Source organism: Podarcis muralis, chromosome 1 (assembly GCF_964188315.1).
Source record: "Podarcis muralis chromosome 1, rPodMur119.hap1.1, whole genome shotgun sequence".
Lineage (NCBI taxonomy): Eukaryota > Metazoa > Chordata > Lepidosauria > Squamata > Lacertidae > Podarcis > Podarcis muralis.
In genome coordinates this window covers 136,400,683-136,423,575 of record NC_135655.1, presented here as the reverse complement: position 1 = coordinate 136,423,575, position 22,893 = coordinate 136,400,683, and the positions used below count along the sequence as shown (strand labels likewise).

General features: G+C 43.1%; 2 protein-coding genes across 8 annotated transcripts in view; both read right to left on the bottom strand.

The window, feature by feature from the left end:
- The window catches only part of KANSL1L (KAT8 regulatory NSL complex subunit 1 like), a 29,474-nt gene extending 28,431 nt beyond the window's left edge, over positions 1-1,043 (bottom strand). For 2 of the 6 annotated variants that reach the window (XM_077919464.1, XM_077919469.1), the window contains exon 1: positions 277-562. In XM_077919464.1, coding sequence (XP_077775590.1) covers positions 277-364 — 88 coding nt within the window. In that variant the 5' untranslated portion in view covers positions 365-562. Of the gene's footprint in view, positions 1-276; positions 563-846 lie in introns of those variants that run through there. The other 4 variants (XM_077919459.1, XM_028704858.2, XM_028704870.2 and 1 more) reach the window with 3 other exon arrangements.
- A 1,267-nt stretch (positions 1,044-2,310) lies between these two features.
- On the bottom strand, positions 2,311-21,446 carry ACADL (acyl-CoA dehydrogenase long chain). 2 transcript variants are annotated; one of them, XM_028704887.2, is made up of 12 exons: positions 21,289-21,433; positions 18,924-19,073; positions 17,687-17,848; positions 16,005-16,142; positions 14,573-14,737; positions 13,033-13,099; positions 11,274-11,438; positions 10,457-10,558; positions 8,919-9,032; positions 7,676-7,803; positions 4,206-4,292; positions 2,311-3,018 (listed from the first exon to the last, which is right to left on the bottom strand). In XM_028704887.2, the coding sequence occupies exons 1-12, from the start codon at positions 21,363-21,365 to the stop codon at positions 2,925-2,927; spliced, it is 1,449 nt and encodes a 482-aa protein (XP_028560720.1). In that variant the 5' UTR covers positions 21,366-21,433; the 3' UTR covers positions 2,311-2,924. The 2 variants fall into 2 exon arrangements, with proteins under 2 accessions (XP_028560720.1, XP_077775620.1); XM_077919494.1 differs by lacking the exon at positions 18,924-19,073 and having other exon boundaries at positions 21,289-21,446.
- Positions 21,447-22,893: the final 1,447 nt, after the last annotated feature.

Genomic DNA, 22,893 nt, shown 5'->3' with positions numbered 1-22,893 from the left:
CCATTTTGGAAGGTATTAATAATTCATCTTATATCAGAAAATCTTGAGTGGCAAGTCCAACAAGTTACCCACATGACTGTAGGAAATGTGGATGAGATTTCTATCCTGGTCTATTGTACCAATTTTTATCTGCAAGGCTAAAGGTTTGGCAGCAAGCCAAGTTACATACATTTACATATGAAGCAGTAATTTCCATTCACTCAATAGCAGTCCATAAATATTTATCAATGTGGCTTTCATTAACTCCATTTCCTAGGTATAATAAGGCATGCTCACCATTACCACCTGCAAGTAATAACACTTCAAACCGCCCCTCCGAATGCACAGGGCTGTGGTAGCAGCTGAATGTCTGCCATTGTCCCATCCAGTCTGACTGTTATAACAATGCAAGGAAAGCCCTGCTGGATCAGGCCCAAGGCCCATCTAACCAGAGGCAGATTTATGGGAGTAGGCCTGGTTCACCCACACTGGGCACTGAAATTTCAAAAGACAAAGTTTGCCACTGATCTTGCTCTCACGGTGGCCAACCAGATGCCTTTGAGAAGCCCGCAAGCAGGGCAAGGGCAACAGCACTCTATACCAGGTAAAGGTCAAGGGAGCCCCGCCCCCACGGCTCACGTCACGCCACCCCCTCCCTCCCTCCCTCTCCTTCCCGCTCCCCCCTCGCATTCCAACGCCCCCGCCCCGCCCCGCCCCATCACTCTCCCAAATCCCACCCCCTTCGCCGCTCCGCTGCCGTTAGGGAGGGCGCCTGAGGGGAGGCGAGTCGCCCGCGCGCCACCAAGGAGCCCCTGCTTCGGCAAGAAGCCAACCGCCACCCCCTCTCCCCCCTCCGCCCGGACTTGCCTGCCAACTTCGGTCTGCTCCCCCGCCGCGCAGCCCGCCTAACTTCTCCTCAGAGGGACTCGCGCTTTCCTCTCCCGCCGCCGCCGCCGCCGCTTCTCTTCTGCCCGTCTCTCGCACTCGCGGCGCCGCCGCCGCCGCCTTTCCCAACAGCCGCCCGCCCGCCCGCCGCTCCCGAGCCAAGCTGCCTCAGCAGCCCGAGCGGCCGCGCGCGGGCGGTAGTTTAGGCGGGGTGGGCGGGGCTCCCGCGGGGAGTCGGTCGGCCAATCCGGTGGGCCGGTGGGCGGGCCTATGCAAATGAGGCGGCGTGGGCGTCTACTTCCAGGAGTGTGTGTGTGTGTGTCAATAGCCTTGTGGACTTGGAAGGGACCACGAGGGCCATCTAGTTCAACCTCCTGCAACGCAGGAATGGTTTGCCCAACGTGGGGCTCGAAACCACGACCCTGGGGTTAAGAGTTTTATGCTCTACGGTTTAAAGCTTTCCTGCAAAAATTGTGTGTGTGTTTCCTGGAGATATCACTCAAATCACAGCACTTGTTCTAAGAATAAAGCTTAAAGATGGCAACTCCTTAAAAACTCAACAGTCTTTGAGCACAACCAACCATTTACTTTGCAACAAAGCAGCTTTCTTCTGAGGCTGCAACCCCTCCCTCCGCCCCTAGAACTGAGCTCAAAGAAGCTTAACTGCCATGAAAGTCTGTTCACATAGGACTGCGAATAAGGTTACAGGGAAGAAGAGGGCAAAATGGCAAGGTAAGACCCATGCAATCTTTGCATAAAGGTAAAGGGACTCCTGACCATTAAGTCCACTCGCAAACGACTCTGGGGTTGCGGTGCTCATCTCACTTTACTGGCCGAGGGAGCCAGCATACAGCTTCCGGGTCATGTGGCCAGCATGACTAAGCCGCTTCTGGCGAAACCAGAGCAGCGCACAGAAACGCCATTTACCTTCCCACCAGAGCAGTACCTATTTATCTACTTGCACTTTGACGTGCTTTCGAACTGCTAGGTTGGCAGGAGCTGGGACCGAACAACAGGAGCTCACCCCGTCGTGGGGATTCAAACTGCCGACCTTCCAGACCTTCCAATCGGCAAGCCTTCCAATCGTTCCATGGCACCCACTGAGTCTCTTTCCTCCACTGAAATTAGACTCCAAAGAAGTATTCTGTTTTAACCAATCAAATAGGAGGGTTATGTGCTTGATTGCAAGTTTTGGGTAGCGCACATGACCATTTCTCCAGTTTGCAAATGTGCATAGGGGCCTCAAAAGGCTGGCAACCCCTTTTTTAATTGATGACTAGGTACCAGGTCTCTGAAGTTATTTAAGCACTATTGCCACATTTAATAGGTGTCATGTTGCACATCCAGTGTGTCACATCTTGCAGTGCAGTTTGGAGCACCTCAGGTACCATGACACTTTCAAGCTGTTGACTCAAAAGATATCAAAGATATTATTGGACTATGATATTACTATTATTTAAGTTTTTTCTTTTATTGTCATATACAAAATACAGTTACATGTTGGAAGGCACTTTAGGCTGCATACAAATGTCACTCTTTTTGTGCAATCATCTGTAACATTAGAAGATTAACTGCCCACCTGTTGTCTTCTTTGCTTATAGAGAAGCATACCCATTCAGATCATTAGAAGAGGTATATTTATTTCTTTTTTGTCAGAAATGGGCCTACATTTATTTCCAAAGAGCTTTACAGTTTCTACAGTAGAAATTTTTCACATCATCCTCCAACAGAACAGAACAGAAAAGAATTGCATTAGGTTTTAAATAATGCAGCTTTAGATGACATCATGAATTTTGTGCTTGTAGTCCAAATACTTGTAAGAGTTTTTTGCATTTGGGGAGTTAAATCATAAGAGAAATAAATCATTAACAGTTATTCTAAGTTAAACATTGGAGATCAACAAAAACAAACATTTTTATTGTTAATGTCTAAACAGGCTTTTGCTGCTGTTTCTTCTTCAATTAGAACCATACTGTCTCCTTATTTTTATTTTTGGCACAATGTTAATTCCTTATCAGTGGAAATGGGATCTGGAACTATCCATTAGTATAAATAGATGCCTATTTGTCGATCACGATATCTCTAGCAATGAGCTCTTTCATTATTTCATTAGTACCACCATATATTGGCTGAACACGAGAATCTACAAAAGATCTAGAGAAAAATGTCAATGAGTAGATTGCAAAACATATTAGTACTTCTAAATAGAAACATGTGTCATCAGGGACACAAGCTTGGATCCTGGGAGAAAACTGCTCTTAATCTTCAAGTGTGCATTGCTTAAATTACGGTAGTTTTTACAGAGCAATTGTTTCATCAGAGTCTGTTACATTCTCCCTCACTATGCTAAGCTTTGGGGAGAAAATTGTTTTTATGCTGTTTATTTATTTATAAAGATAAATATTTAAAAAGTAACAACAACAAGGAGAAAGTAAGATACAAAGCTAATTGTCATATTGATGATTACACTAGCACACTGTCTAACATTTATATTCTTGTTAATAATAACCATTTTTAATTTATTTTCCAGATGCTTCAGTCATTTCGAAAGAAGTTCTGGTCTGTCCATAAAAGACCATGTGTGTTTAGAGGTTTCCAATAAAGTTCCTTGCAAGCAATATCTATCTATCTATCTATCTATCTATCTAATCTCGTTTTTTTTCCGTCTATAAGACGTTTTTTAGGAAAAAGACCTAATCTTATACACAGTAATTCTTAGGAATAAAATGATGGGACCTTAAATGTTTGAAAAGACAACAGGACATAATTTTGACCATAGAGACAAATAATATATCTCAAAGTACCCCAAAGGTTGGGTGATGAGCCATACATTACTTAACTGGGATCTTAAGTACCGTTCGTTGCTGCAGCTTGTGAGGTCCAAACTGGCCCACTGTCATCCTTAAATCATATTAATAATGATGCTGAAATATCTGCATGGCAGCACTGTCATAACAGTTTCTCATCTGAAGAGAAACTGGTTAGTAATTCAGCTCAAGCACCAGTCTCAGTTTCTCTAGACCTATTGATTATAATGTTCTGCAACTCCTCTTCTTCACAACCAATAGATAATGAAGTTTTACGTTTTGGAAGAAACTGCCTTAATCCTGTTTAAAGGTGAGTGTTCAGGTTTCAACCAGTCACTGGACACAGAGAGGACACAGGGGCTCAATTAAAATTCCCGTGTCAACATTTTGTACTTAAAGAACACAAACATCATTTCACAGCTTTGTAGACTTAACTGGATAAGTAAAAGACCACTGAAACATCTCTCTTTATGGATGATCAGCTTTTCCCAAACAACAGGCATGCCTGTGGGGATAAAAAGTAGTCGTACTTACTTTGCAATTGGATATTCCCACATATATCCCCATCCTCCATGGAGTTGCACGCACTGAGTAGCCACATTGTTTTGGAGATCAGAAGCCCTTAAACAGAGAGAAAAGTCTGTTTCCAAAGCAGTTGAGCTTAGATCTCTTAAATAAGTTGCACCACCATGATCTTTTAATAATCACCATTTTGAAATAGCTTGCATGATGCTCAAAATAATGTATTGGCTGTAGAAAAGGTTTCAAATGCAGGTTGATGCAACATTTAGAGGGGAATTCAATGCAGCACTAAGGAGATCACTCTGCCAGGGAACAATATCTCCCCCCCCCCCAATCCTGTTCTGGGGGTTCTCCAGACCCTCCCGAGCCGATTTGGAAGGAGAGGGGGGGTACAACAAGGGAGAACAGGGAAAAGCCATATTGCACTAGAACAAGACCTTGAATTGGCTTCCAGTAGTGGGAAACCCTTAGTTGAATCCAGCCCCCTACAATTCAGCAACAGCTTGGTTTTATGTAATGCTTTCCTTAGTGATAAAAGCACTACCTAGGCAACACAGTTTGATTGGTACTTTTGTCCCAGCGCTGAGTTTTCCATTCCAGTTTAGAATGTGCACACACACTCTAGGATCTTTTCCCATGCAGCAGTAAAAAGAGAACAGCACTATCTGAATACAGCCAGAGTCATACTCAGTAATGATACCAAGAAAACACTATATTTAAGGAAACTATAAGGAGTTTTATTAGGGGATAAGATATGGGTGCCATGGGCTGCAGTATTCACCATGTGGTTATGACTATAGTTAATCATTCTGCACAGACAAAAAGACAATGGTGATTTCCTTTTCTTAGAGGCTAAGTAAAATTACTTTTCTATCAGGCATTTATACCCAAATTTCTTTTCCATAACTGGAAATACCCCATCTGGACTCTGTTATTGGTGTGTGTTTCTCTTTCTATAGTTTCCACAAGAGAAAAATCAGTATAGCCTCACAAAAATGTTTTCTGTCCTTCTAATCTAGCATCTGATTTCTTTCAACCATGCAGTTAATTCAATCTGGCATCAGTACAAAGTATTACCTTAGCTGTTTTTACTTGTCTAACTCTGTCTGGTAAAACATAAGTTAATATGTAACAGCAATAACAACCCAGCGGCTTTTTCTGGCTAATGAAAAATGGAACTCTAAAGAGGCAGCCCAGGTCAGGATGTGTTAGAACATGGCAAGTGGGCAACATTTCCACCCTGAAGAGCCAGAGAGATTTGGGGAAATGCTTGGTGAAAAATGCCGAGTCTATGTTTATGCAGCATGCTATATGGAACTACTTATTTGATAAACCTTCAGCCGTTTTGTAATAAGATCGTGTTACGGTTTCCAAAAGCCATTCAACTCAGCAACTAAGCATTGTTATGGAAGCCAGACTTCTAATATCATGGTCTCTTCAAGCTGTATTTTGCCAAGAGCAATTTAGAAGCTGAGGTCAAGATGATTTGTCTACCTCAAAAGAGGAGGGAGAGAAAAAGAAATACAAAATCTTCCTAAATAAATCAGCTGACAAACTTTATTCAGTTCAAGGACTGCAAGTAGCCAACGCTGCTTTAAAACCAACCCAGCATACCCAGTTTCCAAATCTAAGGAACCCAGTAATTTCCAGTAATGGGTGCCAGAGTCTTTTATTAAAGGGGCCTCACCCATTTGTACTGCATTGTAGTCATGCAGCCAGATTCTTTCCTACTTTCTAATTGCCTTTCCAGACTAGTTCATAGCCAATAAACACAGTGTTCATTTGGTATATAGACCTCACCTCACTCATGGCATCATATTATTTTGAGGACAAGGCATTTTCCTCATCTAGAGGCAGCATCTGTGCTACTACAAGTGCTGCATGGGGTGTGACCGTGACTAGTATTCTTAGTGACGAGCAATCAAGAAACAACCCTCTGTCACATTCTTCTGTTTTCTTTCCATTTTAATTCCCTGCCTGCTGCTATTGTGACGCCCCCCCGACATCCTGAAATATTACCAACAGTGCCTCCTGATGCCTGGTATTTGACCCCCACTATGGTGAATACTGAATAGGCATATATATTGCATTTTTAATTTCCCAGTGCACATTTTCGCATTAACCCCTTTTTCACAATAGCTCACTGATTTGCAGTGGAAGTCTAGAATTATCAAGGAAGTGGAACCAACCACTAAATGAATTTCTGGTCTGCGGCCGAGACCCCTTACACCAAAGGCAGAGACTCTCCTGCCATCAGTCTCACGAAACAATGCACCTCCATTAAGACCGCAGCTTTTGTTGGTCTCCAATTTCCCAAAAGTATGACAGGCTTGATCTAAATCAGGAACCTAAAGACGTTCTCATTCTCTTTCAGAACTTCTTTCTCGCAAGGAACACTGTATTGGTCAGGCAAGAAGGTATAATCAGCAAAGTTAGATTGACTTTACTGATTTTATTTGCAAGCCTGTGTGTGATAGTCGCCTTCCATTTCCTCTCATCAAACATTCTTTAAATACTTGAGCATTTAAATTCACTGCTTTAAAATGTATTTCTCATTAACAATTTCCCCTGTGTGCTGGAGGCTGTTAAGCTACCCCCTTGTGTTCCAATGATATTTCACAGGGTTTTGTTCTGTGTCCCCTTAGCTGTAGCAAAGTAAATATCAAGCTCCTTACTGTTTATATTTCTAGAGCTTGGCTTATGCAGAGAAGTCCTTGTCAGCTGGGCTCAGACACCCTCCCAAAGAGCCTAGAGGAGCCTTTGCTGGCAGAAGTCCAAAATGTCTGATAGAGTTGGAAGGGACCCAGGGGGTCATCTAGTCCAACCCCAGGCTGGCAAAGGCTAACTTAGAGGGGGTTTTCACATTTCGTTTGTGGTGGCAGCCTATCAGGATGTATTTGTTGTTACTGTTAACTTTCTTGCACTTAAGTGTTGAATGGCCTCATGTGGAGCATCCAGACCTAAATACTTGCACAAGTGCTAGGATTAGCATTAGCACAATGGGCTTCCCCCACCTCTCCTCCCCGGTGGGACTTCCTAATCTGTTCCAGAGGGGAACTCAGAACAATATTACACGGTGCGGATGAGAACGTTCTGTGGTGCAAGGGGAAATCCCTGTGATGATTGTGTGATCTGCTTCATGCTATGTTGAACACAACTGTTCTATTTAAGAAGTAGTTGCACTTTCCTAACCATTTCAGGAATTTTTACTTCCATTTTAAAAAATCAACCCTGCTGTTCAAAATGAGCCCTGGGGTGTGCATCCCACTTCTCATATGCACAAGTATTTGTGCACAGAAGTAGCAAAATTAAACTGAAGCAAGGATCATGGAGACATTTGTCACCCCCCCCAGGAAATTCTTCGCACCCCTGTAAGAAAGGCCTTTCACAGCCTGTCAACCATACGAGGTTATGTTCAATGTAACTGTTCAAAAGACAGAGATGTTATATGGAAAGTTAGATAACTTGTTTAACACACATACCAGTACTTGGCCATTGAAGCGGTGGCAGAATCCAGCCGTTTCACGGAGTGGAGCTGGAGACAGCTATCCAGAAACGTACGACCTACACATGTTTGCGTTTTCAGTTCTGCTAGCTTGTGCTGCACAGTCTTCCAATTCAAGAAAGTAAATGCACAGTTTATTTACCTGGGAGTAAGATCCATTAGAACTGAGCAGCACTGAAATTTAAGAGGGCTATTTGAAATGGAAGATCGGGTCAGGCACCCCATAATGTACCTCTCCTATATTTTATGTGGGTTAATGATCCATAGGCTGGCAGGTTCAACTCTCCCACGGCACAGAATGCACCACCCACAAAGTTCCAAACTATTCTTAAAATGTACATTACACTGTGTACTCTGGGAAACATTTGTGAAGGTAAGCCACTGTAGCATCAGGAAGACCTGTGGAGGTGCTCCAAGGAAGCACAGATATAGATGTGCTACGTGGAAGGTGCCTGGGAAAACGGAAATGAGACAAGCTTCTGGTGAGAAGTGGATACCTATCAGTATTTCCCAAACTTGGGTCTCCAACTGTTTTTGGACTACAACTCCCATCATCCCTTTACTAGCAGGACCAGTGGTCAGGGATGATGGCAGTTGTAGTCCAACAACAGCTGGAGACCCAAGTTTGGGAAGCACTGCTTGGCAGAGAGAACAGAACCAGTATAAAGACAGAAGGCAGGGTGAGGTAGGGGAGAAAAGGCAATAAATGATATGAGGTTGAACCCAGATTTTGTTTGAAATTGCTAGCAAGGAAAGTATTTATTTCACCTGGAAGGATACTGTTTTCTCAGGGTATATCAGGTTTGCCATGCTGTACTGTATCCAGGACCAATTCTATGGATTTCTCTAAAATTTACACTTGTAAAAATTAAGTTCCTGAGGAAAAAATGGTGAACTGACTCATGCACATGCTGCTAAACTATGTTTTTAGTGTGATGTGGAATTCAATGTCTCGCTTTGGTGAACATTCCACCAGCGCCTTGCAGTTTGTCAGATGTCACCGTCTCCCCTTACCCCATGTACCATCCAGGAGGTTCTCCCAGCTACCCTAGAGTCAAATCTGGGGCCAAGGAGAGGGGGGAAAGGCCGATTGCACATTAGGTGAATCAAACCGGTAGTCTGAAGTATGGTGTCAGTGCTTGTCAGAGTAATATATGCTTTATGGGATTCATACATTTATTATGACTTTACAGGACAAAGAAACATGCCTAAATGCTTACCTGCAAATGTGCAACTGTTTTTCCAAAAGCTTTTCTTTGTTTAACATAGTTTCTTGTCTCTTCAAACATGAATTCACAACTGGCAATTGCCATATCAGCAATCAACAACCTTTCCTTAAGAGATGGAGGGAGAAAACATTCTCACATGTGCTCATTACCACAGAAAAGCTATTCATATGCACAGTTCTGTATTTGATATTCCCTGCCCTTTCATCACATGCTAAATTAGTCTTCCCAGTCTTTAAAAGTGACATGGACCAGAATTAAGCTTCTAATATTTTCAACATTCTTCAAAATCCCCACACGGTTCAATTTGGATATAAAATTTTTAGTCCCAGATCCAAATTGCTAGACATGTGTCTAGAATAGCAACATCAGCCCTATATTGATGGCCAAAGTGTGCAGCGTATAAGCACAGCGGGGGGGGGGGGGGTTTGAGATTACCACTTTGCATCCATGCGCCTGAGAACCTGTCCACACAGGGGACCTAAGTACATGCACCTCATGTATGTACATTCTGAACACACAATATATTGTTAGGAGTTTGTGGGGTGCCACACACCCTAAATTCCTCAGGTTGTATATATGTGTGTGTGTGTGTAAATAAATCATATATTGTAAAGACATTAGTCTTTTCTATGCCTCACTGTCCAAAGGGAAACAGACTCCATGTAAAGCGCACCTGCAACGCCTGGAATCTTGCACCGCTCTTCGAGTTTGGGATGGCGCATAACAACAATGCACCCTGAGAAAAACTGGACGTGGAATATATGCATGTAGGGCCATATGCAGAAGCTATGTTCAAATGTTAAAGATAAGTAAAAAGGTATCAGTTTTACACTCCTAAGTAGTAGCTGTTGCCAAAACATTACCCCATTTGCCTCTACATAGTTACATCCTTTTTTCAGACATTGTGAGATATCAGGATGACGTGATGTTCAGCAGGTGATATATCACAATACTGAAAAGCAGATATGACCCAACCCTATCCCAGACAGTGAGCAGAACACTGACTGCCTCATCTCGTCTTGCTACTTGCGCCAGCCAGACTAGAAGGTGGATGGGATGGGTTTTTTTTCTCATTTTTCGCTGTGCCAGCTCCAGAATGGAACAGCTGAAGATGGAGTAACTAATGTTAAACAACAGTTATCCATTAGGCTGTGATCAAATGAGTCTGCAACAGATCTACTCAATATGGTATCATAATTTGAAATCAAATTGTCCATCCACATTCATTTTAATATTAAATTGGCATGGCAAAAATCAGTTACATTATCAAACCATTTCTTAGGAAGCTGTGATCTCTTAAATTAACACACAGGTCTGTAACCCAGTAGAAAGAAGATCACACGTCAGTTTCAAATGCAGTATTTCCAACATGAAGCAGCAAAAAACCCACGCTGAGATCAGCAGGTGGTGGCTGCTGAAATCCTGTGTTGGAGATCAAATGTCACACCATGCAATCTGTCGCTGGCAGCTTGCTGCAATGAACAAGTCATGCCTTTGTGTGCCTCAGTGTGGTTTTATGTCTCCCCTACCTGAGGAAGCTCTGCCATTAGATAATAGAAGCCTTTGTTCTCCTGTCCAAGCAAGGCCCCAGCAGGCAGGCGGACATCTTCAAAAAACAGTTCTGCCGTGTCCTAATTTTTAAAAAAATCACACAGAAAATTTGCCAACACCATTTTGCAAGTCTGCTTCTTGTTCCCTTCATACACACAGGCTCAGAAGTCTAACTGCTGATGAAAGTTATAGCTCACAACATCCATTTTCTAGGACCAAATGCAATGTAGCAGCAGTAGCCATGTTTGTCTCAAATGTCTGTCCCAGCGCCAACACTTGGTGAGCCGTAGGGTGTGCCTAATACTTAACATCATGCATGGGGGACAGGAGACAAATCCCACCCCTCCATCAACCCAGGTACTGTACTTTTCTCAGATGGGCTCACTTCCATTACTGGAACAGGGTTGGGGCAGGACATATATACACACACAGAGCAGGAGTTTGGGAAACTGACCTTGGGGAACTGGTGCAGTGGAAGTTAAGCTGTCTTCACCAATGCACCACTTTTGATGCGAAGATCAGGTTCCTGCCCCACAGCTCACTTTGTGTCAAAGGGGCAGACACATGAGATGCCAAAGGTGGCTGCCACCACCATGGGATGCCGCTGCACAAGTAGCTTCTGGGTAAAGGGCTCCTTTGCGTGATGTGTGGTCCTGCACCCACCTTTCAATTTTGCTGTCTATTTTTATGCTAAATAATACACTTCTTAATAGTTTTAGAATATTTATGTCATTCCTCAAGTTGCATTCATCACAGGCAATCATCAGAGTGGCTTCTCAGACTCCCACGACTCACCTGTGCTTTAAGTCCTATTTTCTCAAGTTTACGCCCTTTGATGAATCCTTTCATTCCTTCTTCTACCAGAAAGAGGCTAATGCCATGAGCAGGGGAACGGGCCTCACGGTTTGTAACAGCCACGACAATTACTACATCACTCATCCAACCATTAGTAATGAACACCTGCAATACAATGGAGTGGGATAAAGTAGCTACATACTATTGTTATGACTTTCTTTGTCTTGGAGACAGGGTCTCTGTTAAGGAACTCCAAAGCAGCTGCAGCCATTTACAATGCAACGGTGATTTGCAATGAACATTCACATGGAGGAGAGGGGAACCCATCACAACAATGCTACCACAGAGTCAGCCATTCCAGTTTTTACTGGCGATTTCTCTCTGAGCAAATCATTGCTTATTCGTTTTATCTTGAAGCTTTCGTGCTAATTGTCTAGTTTAATCAAGATCACTTTGAATTCTTGTTCACAGGACAGGATACAGAAGAGACCCAAAGATATCCCACTGCCAAGTGATCCCCATCACAAGGAGTAAGGCAGACGGGGAAAAAGAGGCTCACGATTCTTCTAATGCAGCTCAAGCTCTTAAAAAAAGAAGCAGCAAGCAGCAAACCGAACATTAGCATAAAGTAAACTTATAATCCAGTAAGCACACTTAACTAGGGCAGACTTCTCAAACTTAGTGCCCTCCAGGTGTTTCGGACTTCAAGCCCCAGACTGCAAAGCCATATTGCTTGGGGATGATGGAGACTGTGGTCCAAAATATCTAGAGAGCACCAGTTGGGGAAGGCTGCTGTAAAGCCCTGTGGAGGACAATGAGACTTAATTCTGACCAAGTAAAGATGCTTGGGATTGTGCTGAAAATCAACCATGCCACCGAAGCCTGCAGAACACTTTGCTGTAACTAATTTCAGCATGTCAGAAAAGCCGTGAAAAAGTGAAAGCAATAGAAAAAATTAAGAATGTTCTCGTCTCTTTTCCCAAACATGGCAATAAATGCTGTTACATCCTAAAAAGCCCTGCCACTTTGTGTGGCATTGTACTGACTGATGAAAATGTTTTGTATCCTGGCCTTCCTCCAATTTGCTCAGGGTCCTGCACATGGGGCTATCTATTCTATCCTTACAACAACCTGGGAGGTAGACTGAGAGGTGGTGTTCCCCCTCCTCCTCCCTGCCCCAAACTTTTATCAGAGAAGAAGAGAAGCAGTTCAAACTAAAGGATCTAATAACAAAGCAACAGCAACCTGGCTGCATGCAGTTGGCATCCAGCATGGCATTTTCCTTGAACCCTGAACAATACACTCACCGAGAAAGTAAACTCTTTCTTTTTTCTCTTTTGCACTGATGTAGTCAAGTTTTTATTTGCCTCCTTGGTCCCCTCAGGCAGTTTCATACCAAGGAAGCCATTCTACTGCCAACTCTTTTGAACTGTGAAATATTTGCACATTGGTTACCCTGTGCAGGCCAACTATGTTAGAACACGAAAAGGCCAAATTCTTCAGATGGTCTTTATATCTTCCCCAGATAAAAGAAGTACAGAAGAGCACCTGCTAGGCTGGTTGAGTTTTGAGGCTGCCGGCAGAAGTAGCCACATTACCTGGCAGCATGAATTCTCGTAAGAAACATAACGGGAAGCAGCTTGGCACTGCTTCTTGGGCAAAAGGTACAGTGGCAAGACCATTCAGAAGCCATTATCTCAAAGGGCTGTAAGATGAAGCCTACACCGAATCCAGAATAATTTATCCTTCCTGCACATACCTTACTGCCATTTAGAATCCAGTCACTTCCATCCTTTTTTGCGTATGTTCGCACACCCTGCAAATCGCTAACAATAAAACAGTTCTTAATAGTACAGAGGAAAAGGCACAGTATTTATTTTTAAATAACCCCAGCATAGATAGATCACACACCAGGGAATCTATTATATATAAAAGCAAGTTCTCCGAATAGTCACACAAACAAAAACAAAGAGAAAAGAACCCCAAGCAGAATCCAGAAGAGAGTTAGGCATATATGGGAGGAAATTCAGTGTTAACAAGGGATATGAAAAAATAGATCCTATTCTAATGGTGATCCATTGCCATTCACTCCTACAAGGGGGGAAAGTATAGCACTGCCCTTACGAACAGGGCTGCAATAAGGGCAAAATCTGCCCTCCGTAAGGAGGCTCCACTGTATTCAATGCGGCTTACCCACAGGTAAGCATGCACAGGATTGCACAGTAAGGGAGCAACTCTTTTTTATTATTTAAAACATTTATTCAAAGGTTACAATGCAGTTTTGTTCGCTGCCAAAATATCACAGAATGAGCAATTCTAAGGTCTCAGCAAGGAGCAGTGGGACAGAATAGCAGAATCAAAAGCCTCGCCAGGTCTTGCCAGCCAGGGCCGAATGTGGGAAGGAGCACTTTCTCTCTCTTTTTCCAGCTCCAGTAGCTGGCCGGCACAGATTGGCCCCTATCCAAGTTATGGACCAGTTTAGGATCCTGCTCCACCTTCATAATGCCCTGTTTCAGAGCCATATCAGAAACACTACTGGTAATAGCATTCAATTAGCCATGGGGATCTCTGCAGAAGGAAGAGCCCACCAACAGCAGAGGCAGGAAGAGGTAAGCAGACAGGGACATCTGCTACATCCTAACCTCCTCCAGCAACCTGGCTCCAGGGGTTTAGACTGCAGCCTAATTAGCCACAATAATTTTTTTAAAAGCATTATCTAAAAAGAAAAACAGGGTAACAAGAAAAATTAAAGCATACATTAACGCTTAATTTTCATGTGGAGCATTTGCATCCAATGTTACTTCAGCGGTGAGTGCTTTGCTTCTTTTTTCATCTAGTCCTGGAATAACAGCTTCCTGTTGATAATTATTCTGCCTCCTGCACTTGGAATCATGTGCATATAATTTCTTGTAACAGTAGTAATGCTTTGCATTTATGGTGTTAACAGTTCCTCCTGTCTACACACTCAGAAATACTTAAGAGCAACCTTGTAAGGTACTTAGCACTGTATTTATACAAGGAGCAGAGGCAACAGATGGTGATTTGCCAGTGGACTCTTAGTGAATTTGTGACAGAGGAGAAATTAAAACTGGTTCCTTCCTGGTTCACAGCTCCACCTTTCGACCACTACTCTAGCTCTCTGACCTAGTTCAGCAAAGTTAGAGGAATTTTCTCTGACAAAATGGTCCACCAATTTTACCTTATACAGGAAGACAAAAGTATTTGAAATCTTACAGAGCACACACACTTAATGGGACTTACTTTTTACAACAATTAATTTTTGTAATTTCTTGGCTCACCTCCCAGCACCAGGCTCTGTCATAGCTATTGCACCAATACATTTGCCAGCTGCCATTTCTGGAATGAACCTCTTAATCTGCTCTTTTGAACCATAATTTGCTATATATGGCATGACGATATCGGAGTGAAGGCTGAATCCTGGGCCTGTGCAGTTAACATACATTCTGAAAAAGAAAAAAAGAAGTCAAGAGATGTTCAAAAAAGCAGCTTCACATTGATTTCAGGCTGATTTTTAAATACAATATCAAAACATAGAGAAACCTAATTATCAAATTATTTTTATAATTCCATTGTTTTTGGTATCTAAAGTTTTTGTTACTGAGGGGGAGTTATGAAGGTAGGGACTGGATTTACTTGTTCAAAATTATTCCTTAAAGATAAGTTAAATCACACAATAGTTCCGCATACTGGCCTTTCCTTTTTTAAAGGAAAAAGAGAAAGAGAGAGACCATGATCTAGGACTGAGATATACAGCTGCAGATAAAACATTTTAAGTGTGTTGTAAAGTGCATTACACAAATGTGGCACTAGATGGCAATGGTGAGCTATGGCAAATTATATATATATATATATATATATATATATATATATATATATATACATACACACACACACACACACACACACACACACACACACACTTTCACAGCTTTTTTATGTGCCTAGATTCCACCCTAGCCTCTCAACATACTGAAGGCGTGGCATTTTGACACAAATACAGATAACTGCAATCAAGTGCCGTAGGGGTTTCTGAACTGTACCATTGCAGTCTGGGGGTGATGATGGAATGGAAAGTAACATGTCAGGGTCAAGGATTATAGCCTAGCCTTCTCTGCAATGTGCAAATTTTCTATGGGAAAGGATATACTGATAGGGGGGACATTCAAGTAGTCTGGGGAGCATTTCAGCCGAGATGCTGATTTGACATCTCAGCAAGAGCTGACATAAATACATAAAATGACCATCAAACAACAACAACCAGATTCACAGCAGTCTACCATTTAGCATCAAATCAATGTCCTGCACAATAAGATCAAGCAGTCTACAACTCAACATGAGATCACTTTTTAGTAGTTGTCAAAATATGGACCCAACAGTGGCAATGGTATCTCAGGAGGGATGGAATTCCTTATCCTAAGTCACCACCACACATAGAGCTCTGAGGAACACACAGAAGGACTATGACCTGCAGATCTCAGTAAGTGGGTAGGCTGATATACAGAGAAGCTTTCCTTCAGGTATCTACACCCCAAGTTGTTCAGGGCTTTATACATTTCAGAAGAATTAGCAATACCCTAAAATGCTGCCATCAGGGTGCAAAAGGGAGGGGAAGCCAACAACAGTGTTCCCAAAATATATGGCCATAGGAAATCAAGAGCAAAAAGGTATTTGACATTGAAAAAATTATTTCATGGTGCATTTGCTACTTACTGCTCTTCCCAAACGACTGCTGCAGAGAAAAGATCCCCTCCAATGCCACCATGTTCTTCTGATATATTGACACCCAGCAAGCCCTGCTGTCCAGCTTTTTCCCAGATCTCTCTGCTCACCTGTCCAGCTTTCTCCCACCTGCAAATAAAACAAAATTTGAGCGGAGTCTGTGGGATACTTTTTTACAGTGTGCCGGGCGGAGGCGGGGGACACAAAACTGAGGAATTGCTCTATAAAAATGCATTGACTGAAAACAAAGACGTTTAGAAGCAAACCTATACACAATACCAAGAGTTGAGGATTGCTTATATGTGTCTGTACGTGCACATGTGCACACTCACACCTGCTGATTCAGAGATGCAAGATTTAAGCACGGGGTGGGGGGTGTTCGTTGGATTTGTTCCCCTCCCCCCCAATGGAGATACTGCAGCCACATTAAAATAAATAAAGGAAGCCCCTGTCTTGGTCCTGCCACCCTCACAGGCACACTTGGTGGGGAAGCGAGAGAAGGCCTTCTCGGTGGCTGCTCCCAGACTTTGGAAGTTCCTCCATAGAGAAGCTAAACTGACTCCCTCCTTGTTGTCCTTCTGCCAGCAGGTGAAGACTTCCTTGTTCTCAAAAGTCAGTTCCCAAAAGCCAAAAAAACAGGCTTTGGAGAACTGACTGCAGCTGGTGTCATGCTGCTATTATTGCAATTATTGGTATAGTTTCAATAGTTATTATACAGTGGTACCTCGCAAGACGAATGCCTCGCAAGACGGAAAACTCGCAAGACGAAAGGGTTTTTGGTTTTTTGAGTTGCTTCGCAAGATGATTTTCCCTATGGGCTTGCTTCGCAAGACGGAAACTTCTTGCAAGTTTGTTTCCTTTTTCTTAAAACCGTTAATACAGTTGCGACTTGAGTTCGAGGAGCAACTCATAGCACGCAGTGTGGTAGCCTTTTTTGAGGTTTTTGAAGACTTTGGTATTTTTGAAGCTTTTCCAAAACTTTTCCGACACCGTGCTTCGCAAGACGAAAAAATCGCAAGACGAAAAAACTTGTGGAACGAATTAATTTCGTCTTGCGAGGCACCACTGTATATATATATAGTTTTAATTTTATCCATGCTTAATGGTTTTTTTAATGATTTTCTATATTTAAGCATTTCTTGTTTTTATCTGTAGGCTGCCTACAGGGGGAAAAGGCAAGGTATAATAATAATAATAATAATAATAATAATAATAATAATAATAATACTCAGAAGTAAGTCCCATTAAGTTTAATGGGGCAAACTATCAGGAAAGTAGGTATAGGGTTGCAGCCTTTGTTAACCTGCTGCATTACATTATTAAACCAAGGGCCAAACTATGTTTATGTTAAATGCATGAATGCACAACAAGGGGAGGGCAGGATTTTTAGCCACAGAGAGACCTGATCAGGACTACAGTGTGTGTGGTTTTGTTCTGCAATTCTTTTATCCCATGCCACTGTTCCAGCAAAGATACCCCAGTCCTGCAAAGTTGCTAAACACTGTACGATGGAAACTTCCATTGGCAAAAGTATAATCTCTTCTCCTAGAAGAACCGACATGTAATTAAACATTGCTTCTAACAGGAGGTGGCGGGTGGGGGAGAATGGAAAGAACTCCGGTTAACAAACACCACCACAGGCAAGACCACAAGATTTACAATGTTTAACTTACTCTCCATGATGTGGAAGCACAGCTTCCTGGAAGAACTTTCTTACACTTTCCCTGAAGATGTCATGATCCGATGAGAAGATCCTCCGAGTTCCTATGTCCATTAGGGTTTTAGCAGAGGAGGTTTCAAGGCGTGCCGATTCATGATTTTCTGTTTGAATATATCTTTAAAAATAAAATTAAATAAGAGGACCTGTAGGAAAAACATCACATTTATACTGATTTTTTTTTTTAAGCAAAACACTAGTCACAATCAAACTACTTCTGGAAGAATGTGGGCAAAACTGGGAGTTATAAGAACACAGCTTCCACTGAAAACCTATTTATTTGTTGCATTTATATCCTACCCTTTTCTCCATGGAGCTCAAGGTGGTTTACATAGTTCTCCCACTCCTCATTTAATGCCCTGTGGGGTTCAGCTATGATTCAGACTCTTCTGATTCACAGTTTAAACTGATAAAGGTTTGGCATTCCCCACAGAACAATTTCAGTTCCCTGATCTTACGGGAAACTTAATATTATTCACATTCACGCTCACTTGCAAAAACAGGAAAGAGCAATTTAATAATTCTGATGTGTTGCAAAAGATGTCAGCCACAATCCCTAAATTATATGAAACAAGGGTGAAATAATAACTAAAGTATTCAGTGCAACACTGAGACGAAGAGGAAAAAGCTGGCAGCTGCTGCCATCCTCTGGACTGGTTGTCACATTTATTGGTTGGATTTAAATATATTACTCTTCTGCCATTCTGCCCAATGCAATTTACAATTTCAAAACACCAAATGTAGTCTGGTAAGAGTCCTCTCAGGCCAACTGGGAGCTGACAGCATGTGTGCTCCCTAACCATAGATAGAAGCAACTTTTCCTTGGCACCACTGCGAATGGATCAGCACTGGCTGCCAATCTGCTACTGGGTGAAGTTTAAGTTTTTACTGCTCGAGTGCAAAACTCCTCAGCAGCCAAGGGCCTAAGGTCACCTTCAGCCTGCTTGAACTCTCAGGTCAAATGAGGCCCTCTTGTGGCCTTTTCAGGCTTGCATTGTTTGCTATTGTTCTCATTGGTTTTACAAATGCGTTTCAATCTATTTTTCTTGTTTCAACCTCATATTTTGTTTGCACTTCTTTCCTTTGTTTTTGTGCACCGCTACAATTTTTTTTGAATGGTGGATGGTTGGTAAATTCTAGAAATAAAGCATTATCTTTTCTGCACTTTTGGATATTAGTGTATGCTCCCCTACCTCTTCCACTCACACTTTCCCCTCTGCCAGGACCTCTCCAAACCATTCATCTCGCAGCTAGCTTGACTCAAACGCTCTCTGGACATGAACTGTGCCACGCTGGCACTTTGTACACCAGCTAACAGTCTCCTGGCGTGAAAGATGCACTGACTGGTTTGTCAACAGCATCAGAGAGAGGAGAGAGAGAGTTATAAATAGAACTTTAAATATTTTAAAGCCAGAGGGAAGAAAGAAGTAATTTTCTATTTTTAAACCACCAAGACGATGGCTGTCCCTTTAATAAATCATCTCTTGTAGTTAAATGATAAAGAGAGCAAAGGTATCTTCCAACACCAGCCTTGTCATGTCACAGCAACTATCTAAGCAGCGCAACACAGGCAAGAATTGGGTCAGAGTTCACAGCTGGTTTTTCCAGTCTTACAGGAGTTCTGGATTGGAAATAAGGATACAAGCCACTTGCCTTTTAATTCCTATGGTAATTTATTCCTCTTCTAATTATGGGGCAATTGACAATCACAATCAAACTGCAATTACTCCTCATCTGCACCACTTGCACCCCCTCCAGCAATTAACACTTCCTCCTTTTTTTGAGGCTGGGTTTGCACGCTATCAACAGATGTGCAGCAGGCAGAAATTAAACAGGCGAAGCGTTCAGCATTCTTGCCCCTTCAGTTCTGGCAAAGACTGCGCCGGTGGCATTTATAACCTGTGGCAGGAAAACCCCTCCTTGCGGATTTAGATGCAGAGAGGACCTGGGCTACCCCACTTGTGTGGCCCCTCCCCATCCCCCCCACTCACGAGGAGAAGAAAATGGAAGAGTGTTATAAACAAAACTGAATGAAGCCAAGGATGATGATGGGTACTTAAAATTCTGCAATTCACAATTTCTCCTCTAAAGGACATCAGAAAACTTCATCAAAATCTGTTTGTCTAAGTTTGTCACTTTCAATGTACTGAATGCTCAGTGTGGACAACCTCTCTTGAGACATTGTGGCCCTTAATTCATTTTTAATTCTTTTGGGTCTTGAAAAACTATCTCCCAAGCAGTTAGTGACCATAAAACTAAGAAATAGCCACAAAATTGCTTCCACATTAGGAAAGGCCATCTGAATTTTTTTTCTTGTATATAATTTGAGAAAGCTCTGTATGAGACAAAGAGTGCTCTGCTGTAAGCCTATGGCTTTGTCTCATGTACAGGTGAAAGTGCAAAATATCATCAATAGGTTTCAGGTCAATATCTAATATAGGAATAAAGGATTTTATCCTAAACTTATCTCTTGAAGAAAGTGCATCTAAGGTATCAGATGCTCTTCTGTTCCCTCACTCTTTGTCTCCTTGTTTTGTAGTTAACATTTGGCAAGGTGGCTTTTGCTTGCTTCTCAAGCTCATCATCTTTAAAAATTCCAGAAGTGAAATGTACAAACTTGCACAAGAACTCAGTAACAGGTCTGATTTCTTAAGGGCTTTGCTCATCTTGTGAAAATGACCAAGCACACAGATTTATATCTCTAAGATTCTGCAAATTTTGGCTATAAACTAGGGCCCCACAAAATTGGGCCCTAGAGGTTCAAACTGGGCCCCACTGGCTGGCCCTGAGTATCATAGGGTTGCCCTGCCATCGCATGAAGTCTTGGGTTTGCAATTTTGCGAGAGGGGAGACTGCCCACTGGGGGGCAGGCTGGCTAGGGAGGCCCCCTAGATTTAGAGATCCTAGGCTTCAGCCTACTTAGCCTATACATAAATCTGGCACTGCTTGCAATACAGTGGTACCTCGGGTTAAGAACTTAATTCGTTCTGGAGGTCCGTTCTTAACCTGAAACTGTTCTTAACCTGAGGTACCACTTTAGCTAATGGGGCCTCCTGCTGCCACCGTCGTGCAATTTCTGTTCTCATCCTGAAGCAAAGTTCTTAACCCGAGGTACTATTTCTGGGTTAGCGGAATTTGAAGCGTCTGTAACCCGAGGTACTACTGTACATTCTGGGGACAGCTACCCACTACAGCCAAGTGATGTTATAAAGAGGCAGCTGTCTTTAATAGGGGCATAAACAGGCACAGATCTATTTATTTCCAACTAATTTTAAATTTACAAGGGTTCTTTCTTCTTCTCCGGAAGTACTGAGAGTTGCACGGAAAGGGGGGAGGGAGAGAAAGAACTTCAGCGGAAGATCCTTAATGGGAGCTGTTTCTGTTTCTGTAGACTCGCGATCTCAAAACTGCCAGGCGCGCACCGAGGATCTGGGGGGCGGACTTCTGTGGGATACTTGCGCCCTTCTTTCCCCGCCGGTGCAAGGCGCTCTCCGTCCCCTGCCGCGCCCAGCTCGGCCCGCTTCTCCAGCCTCCCGGCAGCCCCTGCCCAGCGCTCACCTGGCAGGCGCCCGGCCGCCTGGGAGACAGGAGAGCAGGCGCGCGGCTCGGCGCACCGGCAGCCTCGACGTGGCCATCTTGCCGCTCGGCTCCCTCTCCAGCGCCGCCGCGCCTCCCCGGAGCCCTCCGGCGGACAGGAAAGCGCGCTGCAGCCACAGGGAAGGCGGGCCAGGAAACGGCCTGGTTTTGCAGTAGAACTGCCGAGCTGGAACGGGGTGGGTGGGGTCCCAGGGTCATCTAGCCCAACCCCCTGCAATGCAGGAATCTCAAAGAAAACATCCCTTACAGGTGGCCAGCCAACCTCGGCTCAGGAATCGCCCCCGCTAGCAGTAGTGGCATTTATTAAATTTGTAGTTCACAGAGCAGTTCACAGCAGCAAAATACAAAACAAGAATGTACAAAGTATACATAATAAATCAAACACAAGCCAACACACGCTCCCACAAATGCGTTTTAAAAGCTGTAGAATGTCAATCAGCTCCGCTGAAGAGAAATGCTTTCACCTGGCTCCTAAACATATGTAATGCAAGCACCAAGCAAACCTCCCCAGGGTTGCAGACAGTGTGCATCCGGCAAACGAAAGCATCCGTGGCAAGTGGCTACCCAACCTCTGCTTAGAATCATAGAATTGTACAGTTGGGAAGGGCACCATGGGTCATCTAGTCCAGCCCCCTGCAATGCAAGAATCTCAAAGCATCCATGGCAGATGTTATTTTAAAAGCCTTCTTGCAGAATACTAATATATATATATTCAGACACCCGCACAGAATGCTGGCAAGGAGCCATGAATATTAGCTCGAAACATTCCAAAGCAGTTAGTGTCTGTTAGTCATGAAAAAGATTACAGTGAAAGAGAAGCAGACTTTTCACATATTCATAGTTTCAGGAGTTACTGTTAATGGTTCTTAACATATTACACAGTTTATCACTTGTTAAGAGAACAAATGATTATTGTTAGATTTTCAGTAGTTATTCACCAATTATGTGCTAACTGGCAGCCTTCTGTAGTAAAATTTCTATCTGAACTTCTGCTGGGCTCTGGCAAAGCAACACTGTTCTTTACACGTAACCACAAGATGGCAGTGCAGGAGAACATATTAAAAACAAATATTGATGACAGGCAACTAGTATTTTGATGCTAGCAGGAAAGAGGGATCCAGAGTATACCTGTTGAATAGTGGGTAGACATGGCAGACAACACAGCGATTTCTCCAGAGCAGCTCTTTATTTTGTAAGCTGGAACAGGAACTGAACAGCAAACAGCTCAGCCGGCCTGCTTTTATAGGCAGCCAGCTGTCAACATTGTAGCAACAACAACCCAGGGTTTCCTGCCTAAAATAACTGACGTGGACCTGAGTGAAAACTACGATTGTTAGTTACAATCGTAATGGTTTCCTTATATACAGCACTACACGTAATGATTCAATAAGGCACAAAAGCATATCGGTTACATTTCCCATACTTAGACCAACAGTGATACATGTCCAACAACATAGTCCTTTAAATAAGTTGGGCGCTTGGAAACTCTGCCACACCGCCGGGGACTGGTGGCCAAGTCCGGGGGGCCACACAATTCTTGCTGAGGCTGTGGTGCGACCCTAGGTG